The following is a 13,461-nucleotide window of genomic DNA, read 5'->3' on the forward strand; positions in this document are numbered from 1 at the left end:
TGTAGAAATAGCTCTTGGCTTGAATGTTGCAACTCTGGGATGCTACAAATAGCGCAGACAGTTGGGCCCAGAAATGTATACACACTGACTAAAAAGACATTCTATCTCAGATGAGACCCGTCTTGTTTTAGGCCAGTTAGCATCATCAAAATTATTCTTAGAAAATGTCGGAATTTATTTTTACCCTCTTCAAAATCAGACGTATACATTCATTTCAACAATTTTAGGTAGTATTACCTTTCAACTATATGACTTGTGTCAAGCCATTTGGGTTTTCCGCCACAAGCCTATAAATTGCTGAAGTTCTGGCTTATTCTTCCTGACACAACTGTAGAAATTCAGCAAAGTTTGCAGGCCGCCGCACTCACACACCTGGTCATATCTTAAAAAAAAATTGCAATTTTCAAACTGCAATGTGGATTATTCATGTTTCTTTTGAAATGATGAATTCCTCCTCACTGAGGGGCTATCCAGCCCATGTCGGGGAAAAAGACACGTTCACTCTGAATAGTTATATTGAATTACTAGTTTCAATCAGCATCTTGACTTTTGTTTGGGGCTAATTTGCACATTTTGGACAAAACCAAGTTCATCTCTGGAACACAGATCTTGTTTTCTTCCTGAGCGGTATGATGGTTGGACATTCCCATCTCGTCTATCCTTGAATATAATTGTTTGAACAGATGAATGCAGCACCTTCAAGAAGATTGTGGGTTTTGACATGGGTTATAAGAGCAGTTGCCCAGGGCGGTATCAGTCAGGCGAGGGGCACTGAAGAAAAAAACAATTTCTCTCTGTTGTTCCCTAAACAAGTTTGCTACTACTTGTATAGAGAAGTAAGTCTCCCTTAGTTGCTGGAAGACTACATTACCTGCTTTCGGATGGAATCCCCCACCCCTCCAAAAAAATCTAATTGCTTGCATTTTAACTGATTGGAGTGCAGCAAAAGGAGGGGCTTGCATTTAGAACCACTTGAAAAATATGTCAGATACACCAGCATACATAGCAAAATCAGAGACCATGTGTCAGCAGCTTTAAGAGTTCCACTGCTTCTCCCCATATGTAGACTTTTAAACTCATTATCCTGAAACAATGTGTCAATATCAATTTCCCCCAAACCCATAGAAACATTGTGTGGTTCTCCTTGGTCCTTTGCCCTTTACCAAAGTGAAATCTGTAAAAGTTTAGCTCTTACACGTGTTCCGAATCAGTCAGCATGAGGGTGCCTCAGTTTGACAGATGTTTGACACTTGAAATCCTGCAGGGACTCTGACTGAATGGAATCAGGACAAATCAATGCAATCCCGCAGGTGTCTCAGGGGAAATGGGGACAAAAGGACATGCACTGCCTTGCTTGCATATATATATATATATATATATATATATATATATATATATATATATATATATATATATATATATATAGTATAAACACACATATATATATATGGGTGTGCGTATGTGTGTCCATATCTTATTTGCGTTATTTTTTTTTGCCTTACTTCTTCACGCATAGAATCGCCGACAGCTGACTGAGCTCATAAGTGCTGCATCGCCTTGAGGTCCCCACAGGTGCCTCTCAAAAAGGTCGGGCATGAGTGCAGAAAACACCACACACCATGGTGAATGTGCTGAATACGCAACCTCTCTTGTCAGAGAGGGCAAAACAACAAGCTGGTTTGGATGTTTAGTGTCAAGCCCCTCAAAATCCCCTTTTCATTTTCTGATAAGCCAAATGTCCTGAAGGGCCCACTGTACCTGAGGATCCACTCACTCACTCACTCACCATTTCCCATCTGAAAAACCTCATTCTCTTCCTTCTCTATTGCTTTCCCTACTCCTTGTCCTTTGTCTCACCATACTCTCACTCCATTTGTCAGCATTACCAAACCGTGAGTGGTCTCTGACATGATCTATTTGTCCACAAATACCCAATTTATCAAGCAGTCAGTATATACATTGATCGGGTCGGGATAGGGTCCCATACAGCGCAGTGAGGGGAGATCCCATCCATGCTTGTGCATTCGGCACTTGTATTAAGTGTCAGCGAAGAGCCCGGGATGCAAATTAAAAACAAACTGTAACTTGCATGTGTTATCATATCACCAGCAGTGTACGTTTGTGTTTGCCTTTGTGTTCTAGTTTTCTTGTTATTTTATGCAACGTATCGGACAGAAAAAATTCCAACAAAGTAGTACTTTTTAAACATTTATCAGATAAAAAAAAATGCATACATGACTTTTACGTAGATGGCACCATATTAAAAACATTTAAAAACAAAAATATGGTATTTCCATTCAGTCCCCACAGTTAAATACTTCACTTTCAGCTTTCATTTGACCAGTTATTTGACTTTCTAATCAGCAGAGCATCGAAGAACAGTAATTTTCAAATCTTGGTTCACATTCTCAAGTGCATTTAGAATCAGATTTTAAATAAACCATAAATATACATATATAGGACATAAATATGCTAACTTAACACCAGTTTCAAACATTGACATCGACTTTGGTAAGCTTGACCGTCCTTGCAGAAAAAAAGCATTCCCTCAACATGATGCTGCCACTAGCATGTTTCAAAGTAAGTTTTGTGTGTTATGGGTGATGTATGGTGTTAGGTTTTTGCCTCCTGCATGTCAGTCACAAAGTTACATTTTGGGTTCATCTCGCTATTGATCAGGTTGGTGACGCTAAAATTTTATTCAGAAGAATCTAAAGGAGGCTGAATATAAATGACTGAAATACCTTTTGGATTTTTATTTTGCAGACATATTTGAAAATATTTGTTTTTTTCCCCCTCCTCTTCACAATTATGTACTATTTTATGCAGTCCAGTTACATATTTACAAATCAAATACACAGAGGGTTTCTGGTTGGAACATGACCTGATGTGCGTCGATACTTTTGCAATGCCCTGTATTGATTACAGCGTCCCATCAGCACACTAAATTTCATTTGTCGGCGTGCTTGTAACAATCAGTTTCCTCTGACGCATCAATGCTGTTGCTCTTTTAGGACAAAGATGCTTAAAATGGCTTCGGTCATGTGGCTGTAGCTTCCTAGGTCAATAACATTAAAGACAGAGAGAAGGTGAAAATGCAACCCCTGAGATGCTATGGTCTGCTCAACCTTCAGGAGACATATTGATGCAGAGTTATTTTGGTCAATAAGTCCTTCTGAGCAGAAGCCATCCTTATCCTTGAAACCAACTGTATGTGAAAAATGAGAAAGGGATGAAACCATGCATTCTAATGTATCTATTGCTTGATTTCTCAAAGGAGAGAAGAAAAGGAGGGATGAGTGGGGAGAAGGGAAAAAGGAGAAGATCTGCACTCCTTCGAAGCCCATTTTGTCCTCTCTAATGCTGTTATAAACAATAAACCATACTAATGGGTATACTGAAATACGAGACCTCCCAAACCGGAGCGTAATGGGCTTTATTAAAATACAACAGAGGCCTACCTCCAATATCATGGCAGAATTTACACACAAGCATCACATCTAAAATGTGGAATTCATGTATTCACACACAATCTACACAGCTGAAATTGAATATATAAATTTAGGGTATACACTGCTGTGAGAGGTTGGATGGAGGAACAGACAAAGCTTCACAGCGGGCCAACATGCTGCTGCCTTCCCAAGCTCGGAGCCCAACAATGAAAATGATTGGGATTTTTGCAGAGGCTATCTATAACAAAAATCGTTCAATAAAACATTACAACATCTATATTTGATAGCTTCCCTTGTCTTTCCTCCTGCTTCTGACGGACTGAAAGTTTCTGCTGTATAAACCAAGTGCATTGTAACATCAAAATAACATTTTATAGGATTTAACAAATCTGTGGTGATGGTTCCCTCAGAGTTTAAAACTCCTGGTAACTTATTATATTGAGAGCTTTGATGCATTTAAAGGAACCAACTGAAAATATTCACTGTCACCTTTAGTACTTTATAAAGCGTTCTAGAAGGGTTGTTTCTGGTGTGTCACATGACTTTTAAATGACATAACTGAGATCAAGTCAGATATGTTTGAGGAGTGAGATAAGTCATCTCTCTTCATATTTCTCAAAGGAAAAAGGAGAAGAGCTGAGAAAATGTCACCGTTTTATGAGATTTAACATTCTGTTCAGGTCATTTCAGTTTAAGAATCACAGAGTCAGTGAATGGAACAAAGTGAATTGTTGGCTGGGGCCCTTTGAGGCTTTATCGTTGTTTGAAGTCTCTCTCCAGCCCTGCCGAGTTCAGAATACATTGTTCCGAGATGTGATCAAAGTTGGCACCTATTGATTCCTCTTCAAGCCAAACACAAGACTTACTGAACATGGTAACAACTTTGGGATGAGTATTCTAATTGCGCAGTGTCCATAAGAAAAACTCAAGGTACAGTGGTGCTAAATCAATTTGAAGCTGATGCTTAAACATGGCAGTTACTGTTCAAGTTGAACTAATTCTCACTAATATCTCTGCTGGGCTCTGCTGAGATCTGGATTATTGGCACAAGAAAGAAGCCTTCTCAACTTCATAGTCGCCTTCAGTAAGGGAGCAAAGGCAATACCCTAATGCTGCAAAGAGGATTCTAAAATGACACTTTTTAAGGGTTTGAAGGAGGCTAGAGAGAGATTTCTGCAAACTGAGTTGACTCCTCCAGATCAATAGCTTGTCTGTCTCTCTCTCATTTCAAGACAACTGGTGTGGTATTTGAACCAGATAAAATGGGGCTTCCCCTCCACCTCACCTCTGAGAACAGAGCCCTTCCACCAAATCCCAGTCGGTTGAGAAGGATACAGATGAGTCCATTTAAATCCTTTCTAACTCTGGCGGTCAAACAAAAAATAAAATAAAATAAAGGGGGACAGAGGAAGAAAAAATTATCTGAAATAATCTTAAAAAGAGAGGTCCAATCTATGTAGGTGTATGCCCTCTGTCGCAGTAGTAAGACGTTTTGGGAGCCATAAGGCACAGGCTTTTATTTATTTATATCAAAGAGAGAATATATGTCTGGAAGCATATTGGTGTATATAAAGTGGAAAAAGAAAATGATCTGGAGAAGTTAGTAGGTAGATTGTCAGATAACTGTAGCAAAACGAATAGCCTGCATAACGATTTCATGTGCTGCATGAATTAAATATCCACATCACTTTACGAATAAATCTGATACCATGAGAATATATAAGGTCATGGCGTGAAACAAATGAGAAAAACTTTCTCCAATCCTTCAACCACCAGCGATGTACCCTTAAGCAAGGCACTTCACTCTTTAATTACTGTGGAGAAACTGTTCATTTGTCAGCTGCCGATGATGTGAGTGCCTGGCAAAAGCACAAGGTTGAACTGGCACTTATTAAGTGTGGCATTGCTATTAAAGAGAACGCCTGCTCAGCCAACCTCACTTGAATAAAAGTGTGGGAAAAAAAAAACCTCAACAGTCCTACAACAGTTCATCATATTTCTAACCTGTGGTCAGCCAATTATCTAGCTCTTGCTGCATTACTGGACTTCTGACTCTGAACAAGGGTCCTCTTTTTCCTTGTATGTCAGCTTAGTCTTCCCCCCTGGTCGCTGATGACATTGTAACACTAATTACGGCTAATTGTTCTATGCTGAATGGATTTAGTCACATTGCAAATGATATGGCATTGGTCAGTGTCACAATGTTTCCCCAGAAAAATTCAGCGGGGAATGGAAATTTGCACAAATGAATGTAATTAAGAAGCACATTCATTACATCTAATTGCATATGAGAACCCTCAAAGTGAAGCGAATAGTGTAACATTTTTCTTATTACACAATCACATGCTAAGCAAATTGTCTGAATCACAAAATGCACTTTGCTTTTTCTGGAAGCAGTATATAACTTTGTTGTCTCCTCTACTAGAAATACCTTTGTGCTGGATGATTGCATTAAGACTATTACAATTCAGTGTCACACTGGAATTGTTAAAATGCTTTTTTCAATGACATATGGAGGACTGGGAGAATCTCAATGAAGTGGAAGACCAGATCAGTGGTATAAAAGTTAAGTAAAGGAGGTCAGACGTTGTGCTTTGGGTATTGAAGAGTCACCTGCGTCAACATCCCTGGAAAAGCTTAATCTAGGTTTGGACAGGAGACATCATTTTCAAACTATGGATTCAGGAGCAGCAGTTTGGCTTTTGTCCTTGCTGTCAAACAGTGGACCAAATTCTTATTCTCATGGCATTGCAAAGGAAGTCATGGAACTTGGTTATGCGGGTCACATCTGTTTTATGGGTCTAGAGAAGACTTATTTAGAAAAAGGCAGTTTGTTCCCTCCAAGTTAGCAGGTGGTTTTTGCTTTATGCTGAAGAATTGGTCTATCTTGGTACCAGATTCACGAGTTTTGCTCAGATGGGACAGGAGGTGGACAGATGAGTTGTAGCCTTGTCTGCTGTTAGGTTCTGGTCATGGTGAAGAAAGACCTAAGGCCACATCCTTCTCAATTTGCTGCTGTCTTTATGTTCCAACCCTTACCTACGGTCATGAGACATTAGATGTGGATTATGACTGAAAGAACAAGATCATGGATACAATTGGTTAAAGTGGGCTTACTCTTTAGGGTAGCTAGACTCAGCTTTAGATTTATGGCAAGAAGCTTGGACATCCGGAGTTGGCTTAGATTAGAGATTCTGCCCTTCTGAATGTAAAAGGTGCAAATTGAGGTGTTGTCTGCATCTAATTGGGATGCCCCTGAATGCCTCCCATTGGAGGTTATCCAAGGACATGTCACTGGGAGAAGAAACCTAAGAAATCTAAGAACAAGTTGGCGGTACTATGTTTCTCATCTGGCCTGGGAGCACCTCTCCCAGAAAAAGCTATTTCTCTCATTGTGCTGTCATCTCTAAGAGCCACACTTGATAAAATAAAAGACAGTTGAACTTCAATCAAGATCCAGATTTAAACTGACTACCATATAAGGCTATGTAGATTTTCTTACAAAAGAAGTTTCAAAAGTTAAGCCCCTATGACCAAGTAAAACAGCCAAATCCAAAGAGTAAAAGGCTTCAAATTGTGCTATCGTCTTGTCAGATTACTTGGTACTGTCTTGGTATCAGAAATCATAAAATATTATGTGGATAAAAAATACTCACAAGCAACTGATCACAATCTGTAGGTTGATAAACTTGTACCTTCTTGTCAAGTCTTTAGATTTGCAATGCATCACGGACTACGTTTAAAACTTTAATCTTATTAAACTTGCAGTATTTAAACGGGATTGGCTTATTTTAATAGCAGATTAGATCTCAGACAGACAAAGTGGTCATTTGAAAGCCATATGCTGCAGATTAACATACGGCACTTTGCTGTATAGCTTTTCTCATGTGTCTTTGGGAGACTAATGCCCCACATCAGAACCGCTTTTAGTGAGCTGCTTGTAAGCGGGCAAAAAGCACAAACTCCTAAATCCCCAAAACTCAGACAACAGGAGAAAGAAATAAGTGTATTACAAATCATCAAGAGGAAAAAATAAAAAACATGTATTGTTAGAAAAATGTTGGGGATTTAGAGTCAGGGATTTGTTCCCACTTTGGTAGACTTTGTCTCAAGGCTTAAAAGTGATTGTTGTTTTCCACATGATAATTTGTATCATTTTTTTTTTTTATTGCACTGGATGTCAGAATTGCTGGGATGGCATTAACAGAGCAGCAAATATAAAAGAACAAGTAAAAACAAAATTCACTCCAAAAGTAGCTTAACAGAAGCCAAGAAGTCAGTGGTCACTGTTAAGACAAATATCAACATAGCCACAGATAAAAATGATTTAGCTTAAGTGGGTCAAGCATTATGTTCCAATACATTTGCAATCTTGGGAAATATATGCCAAACAAATTGAGTTAAATTGTGAGAGAGGAAAATCAACTGTAACTCAAAGTATAAAGGAAATGCACAGTAAGAAAAAATAAATATTGTTTCTTTGGTGAGGGTGGGCATATATCATTTTCTGTCTTTTACATCACAAAGCTCAAATTAATCAAGAAGGTCAGATACAATTTAAATGGTTTGAAATTTGAATGCCATATAAGGTTGTTAAATATGTGAGGAGGCTGGACGCAAATTATGTTAATCTGTTTGTTGGGATAGAGATGGAGCAATCAAACCTTTCGAAACAAAATGTGACAAGAAAAGGCGATGGCACAAGAGTGATGGCAGGGTGGCGAATAAAGCCTGGAGGGGGAGGCAAGAGCCCATAAAATGAACAGCCACCCAGCTCATAAATAATAGAAACATAAAATGTCATATGAACTTTATTTCAAGAGAAGGTGGTCTAATAAAGATGCAGGTTTAAAGAGGAGTCGAGAAATTCATTGTCATAAGAAGGCCACATGGCTTGCCTTTGGCACAGAAAATTATTCAGTGCGAGCTGACATTCAGATCTAAGCTGTACCTTTACAAAACAATACAACTTGTGACTCCAGAAACTATGCTCCTACCACTCTGCTTTAATATCTCTATTTCTTTTGGTTCACTTTCCGCGCTTCTTCCGCTACGTTTCCTTTTTTTTTTTTTTTCTTCTGGTTCTCCCTGCTTTACGAATTGAGACAATATGATAAGAAATTGAAGCCGCCATGCCGTCCTGGCGCTCATTGATAAAACCATATCTAATCCATCTTAGGCCCCCTTCTGTCACCAAACGCACTCATCTCTGAGACCGTCAATGCACACGAGAGCTGTCTTCACTTTGAACTGCGCAGAACAGAGTCAAGAGTTTATCTGACTTAACTTGTGGAAGACGAAACGAAGCTGGGCGATTCAGACGACTTTGTCTCAGAATGATGCAAAAAAAAAAAAAAAAAGTCAGATTAAGCACGATATTCCGTTGCACTTGATCGTAAATGTTTAGCTGGAATTCACATTGAAAGTGAATTACGTAGTGTCTGGATTTCAAAGATCCTTGTAGGTTCGAGAACTTTAATATATGTGATACTGATGAATTACATAACATTATGAGTATGAATATTTAATAAATCTCCCCATTCTCTTTAAGCACTGTCCTTGAATATGATCACGTCTTGTCAGCTTCAACAAGCTTCTAACACTTTATCAGTGAGAAGTACACCGACATTCGTAAAACCGCTGTGATAACAGTGGATTAGATGGAGCTTTGTGGTCAAGTAACTAAAAATAGCTGTTCTGATATCCATTTACTGACATTAGACTCTGGGATTGCGCTCACTTCATGGTGCTTCTTAGTGAAGCGATTTGTAAAAATACACAAGCATTTATCACATCAGCATTGCTCCCGACCTTAAAAGTAATGCACTTCGGCAAACACGGCCCAGGGGGAAATGTGGATAATAACTGTATGTTTGAGTTGTTTTATGAAGTATTACATGTTTACGTCCCTGAATATTAATGAAACGTTGAATAATTGCATCTGCGTCTAAATGAATCACATACATGAATCACTGCAGTCGACACTGTGCATGCATTAAAACGAACAGCCTGGGAAAAAGTGGTTTGATCTGAGGATGTATGTTTAAGTGTTTGTTGTTGTATGCAGAGGTACAGGTGCATTAAAAAAACATGGGGTGAGTTAAGTTATTAAATGCACTTTCTATGGGGAAAATCTTTCCAAATTGCTCAAGCCTCCGTATGAAAATGATGAAGGTTGTCACACCGACACTCCAGCCTCAGAAATGCCAGGCCAGCTGCTATGGAAGAAACAGGGCCTGTTGTCTCACAACAGTGACACAGTGACTGTACTGCATGTGGGTGTATGCAAAGCTATCTGGTTTTTGCTGTCCTGTGTATTCTTTTCCTTTTTTTCAGCTACATAGAACGAAAAACATTCTTTGACAGGTAATTCAGAGTTATGTTGAAAGCAATGCTGACAATTACACTCACAGAACCACAGAAGGACCAAAGGCATGTCCAGAAGTGAGCATTTGTCCTGTCTGCAAAATGTGACGCAAGGTAACCTGAAGAAAATAAAATCTGATTCACTAGGACTGGAATATCCATCTTGAACAGAGGAGGTGGCACTCAGAATAACCTTGTCCATTCTGTGGTGAGGCAAAATAATTCTGTCAATATCATTGCTGCTGATAAAAAGGCTTTGAATCGCCAATGCTAGTGGTAGAAAATTTCCTCTTTTTTTCCCCTCCAGCAAGTTTCTTGAACAGGGATAAAAAAAAGAAAAAAAGAGAGAGAAAGTATTGTATATGCATGAGGGAGAAGTTGACGCTTTTTATGGGGAGCATCGCTGGGCAGTAAGCCATGCAGTGACAGCTGTCTTGTGAATCATTTACAAAAATCTCAGCAACAAAGTTCCCACCTCAGGGGTACAATTCACAGCATTCATTATACAGTCAAGCTCTCACCATTTACAAAAATAAGCCCTACAAAATTTATTTTCCTTAATAACTGTAGCTTGGTGCTAATTAACCCATTTATTTGTGAATCTAAAATGAATGGGGTGGTTTTTGGTTTATTTTCAAGAAACTGTGAAATAGAACACACAGAATATTAGTGCAGTTCAAAAATGTGAAGCATGTGCATCGCTGTGGAATACTCCAGTCACGTTCAGTCAGTATATATTGTGTGTTTCACACTTTTCCCAATGTGATGTCAGACTTCTGAGAAATTACTGAAAATGGTCTCTTGTGGGCTTTTATAAATATAGTATACGCTTCAAAATTCTCAAACTGAGTTTAAATTTTTCTTTAGTTTTGAAAAGTACACTTAAGTGTGACCGTGCTAATTATATTTTAACCCATGTAGACAAATACTGTCCAATGTTGTCTGTTCCTATTTACTTATTTACCAAATCACAAGATGCCAGATCACATTGCAACTCAAGATCTTCAACCTGTGGTGTACAGCAAAATTTTCTTAAAGTGGTTACAATGTCACATCACAGGGAAATGGACATATGTACATTCAGTGGTACAGTCTATTTCAATAGAAAATCACATTGTTCTGACACTGATGGATCACCTTTCATGTTGACTCGTGGTTCCCGCTGCAGTGTCATACGTGTATCGTTAGCAGAAAGCCATATGCTCCGTATCAAAAAAACATATCTACACTGGAAGAGCAGTCCGAAATGTGCAGATGGCTTGTATTAGGTGTCTGACAAGAACTGTCTGCTTGTTTAATATTTGTGAGGCTGATTTGTCATAATCAGTAACTTTGAGGATTAGTGTCATCTAAAATCGCAGCTGGTATAATCAAATTATCAGCATTTGAAGTAAAAAAAAAAAACACAAAGTGAAATGTTTGCTTGCTCACTCAAAAATGCAAAAGATCACTACTCACTAGATTCAGGATCTGAGTTTCCGTCTCCCTCGGTGCGACTATTAGGTGACGCTTGCTCATAGTACTCCTCTTGGGGGAAGCTGAGGGGGAGAGGCTGGGTGGCACTGGCTGTGCTGCTGGGCTCTGCGTCCCCAAGCCCACTGTCACTGCAACTTTCCTGGGAACCATCCGGAAGATGGAAGGTCACGCGACGTTGGGTCTATGGAAGATAAATAGACAACAGTGTTATGAGAGACAAGCGAAAGATACAAGAGGACGCTTAGTTTTGTGGTTAGCAATTAATTTACTGACGTTAAAATACCACCTCCATTTTTGTCTGAGAATAAGCATTGCATTGGAGAACATACAAACTATAAATTGGATGGTATTTTTCCTCTTGCAGTGGGGTTTAAATGAGAACCTCACAGCAAGATCTACTAAGCTAAAGAAAAAGAGGGAGAAATCTCCTCCGGCAAGGAACATTGTTGTTCAATATTTCAAAATGTAATATCTGAAAGCACTGAGCGCTGCAGTCAAAATTCCGGTCACCTCAGGTACACTAAGGAGAAGAAAGAAAAACAGAGGTAGCTTATCTCAAAACAATGCCACATTATTCCAAAAACTATCTGCATGTATTGTATCCTTTGAGCTAGGTGAAAAAAAAAGCAATAGTGTTTTGTCTTGGTAGCCATTTCTTCTGTGCCCATGAAGGGGTGTGTTTGCGTGTGTGCGTGGGTATGTCTGAATATACCATCTTAAAAGCCCCACTGTGTCTCTAAACCAATGTAATTATCAATTCAAAGTGTAACCCTTGACCCTAGTTTCTACTACGTTGACTTTCTTGTGTTTCTTTCGGGAAAAAAATACTGACTGGCTCATTTACTGGTCACCCGAGTGAAACATAACAGGAGTGTGCCGTTTTAGGATATGTAGAGCCTGGTATTGAAAAAGCATTCTAGCAAATTCCTCAGTTCAAAGAGGCAAATTCTCCACACTTCCACAAACAAAAACTATTAACATCATCATGAACGGTGGCAGCAATGGTTGTTGATGGGTGGATGGGAACATTTAGAAGATATTAAGTGCCTAAATGTATTAAGAGAAGCATGATTAACACTGCATCGATCATCGTCACCTCCTTCCAACGCTGAAATATGACCAAACTTTATCTTGTCATTAGAGCCGCTAATTGAGAGAAATTGAGAGAGCGACCTCATAACCCAGAACTGCTTCTGGTCTGTTGAGTCTATTGAATTACTTTCCAGCTAATAAAGTAACTGCAAGACTTATAATTGAGGACCTCTTTGATACTCTTCCTGAGAATAGATGGGATGTGTGTTAACAGGTTGAACCATGTCCTAATTTTTCCACTCACCCAATTTAGGCACAAAGGAGGTAGAAAAAAACATGTGTATGGGCTGAGACTTTGATTTATAAAAGTCGTTGGGATCACATGCGAGTGCACTGAACAGTGCAGGGCTCTTTGATTTCTCCAGAGGTTTGAGGAAGTTCATGTTGCGACCTTTCTTTGGCGCTAGAAAAGAAAAGGGGTCTTGTATGTGGCAAAGTGTGATAACACATTAACAATTCTTAGAGTGAAAGAAACACACAGTTTTGGTCATTGATATAGCAAAAAAACACTCAGACACAAAGGTAAATATTTTGACTTTCATGATGGGCAAGTTAGATAATTTCATAATCAGGAAACAATTTCTCAAACTGTACTGTCAAAGTAAAACACATTGGAATTACAGTGACAAATCTGCAAAAACATTCATTTGCCATTGACTTTTATATAGATATATATATTCTTACTGTATTTTAGGGGAGTTTGTGATAAAATAAGTAATTGCAGAGTTTCAAAAAAATAAAACGTATTAGTTTGTTTTTGCAAAAAATTATCTACACTAAAGATCAATACTATTGACTCTCGCTGAGTAAGAGCTTAGCAGTCCTGTAAAACACAATTACAGGACGAGATGGAGCATGTCTCAGTTTTAAAGAATTTTTAATCTCAATTGGACTGTGCTTTGGAATTTGACTGAGCTACTTTAACACATGAAGTTGCTTTGATCAGAACCATTTCACTGTGTGTTTCTTTGACTGTGTGTTTCATTTTGTTGTCCTTTGTTGCACTCTGACACAATCTCAAGTCTTTAGAGCCTTTTAAAAGGTTTTATAACAGGACTGTACTTAGCCCCATCCA

At 38.7% G+C, this 13,461-nt stretch overlaps 1 protein-coding gene across 4 annotated transcripts in view; it reads right to left on the minus strand.

Annotated features, from left to right (window-relative positions):
* Nucleotides 1–13,461, minus strand: part of pcdh11 (protocadherin 11) — a 370,226-nt gene that overhangs the window by 47,245 nt on the left and 309,520 nt on the right. For all 4 annotated transcript variants that reach the window (XM_044126903.1, XM_044126905.1, XM_044126904.1 and 1 more), the window contains one exon: nucleotides 11,277–11,475. In XM_044126903.1, coding sequence (XP_043982838.1) covers nucleotides 11,277–11,475 — 199 coding nt within the window. The remainder of the gene's footprint in view (nucleotides 1–11,276; nucleotides 11,476–13,461) is intronic.

The sequence above is a fragment of the Gambusia affinis genome, linkage group LG09 (assembly GCF_019740435.1).
Source record: "Gambusia affinis linkage group LG09, SWU_Gaff_1.0, whole genome shotgun sequence".
In the NCBI taxonomy this organism is placed as follows: Eukaryota; Metazoa; Chordata; class Actinopteri; order Cyprinodontiformes; family Poeciliidae; genus Gambusia; species Gambusia affinis.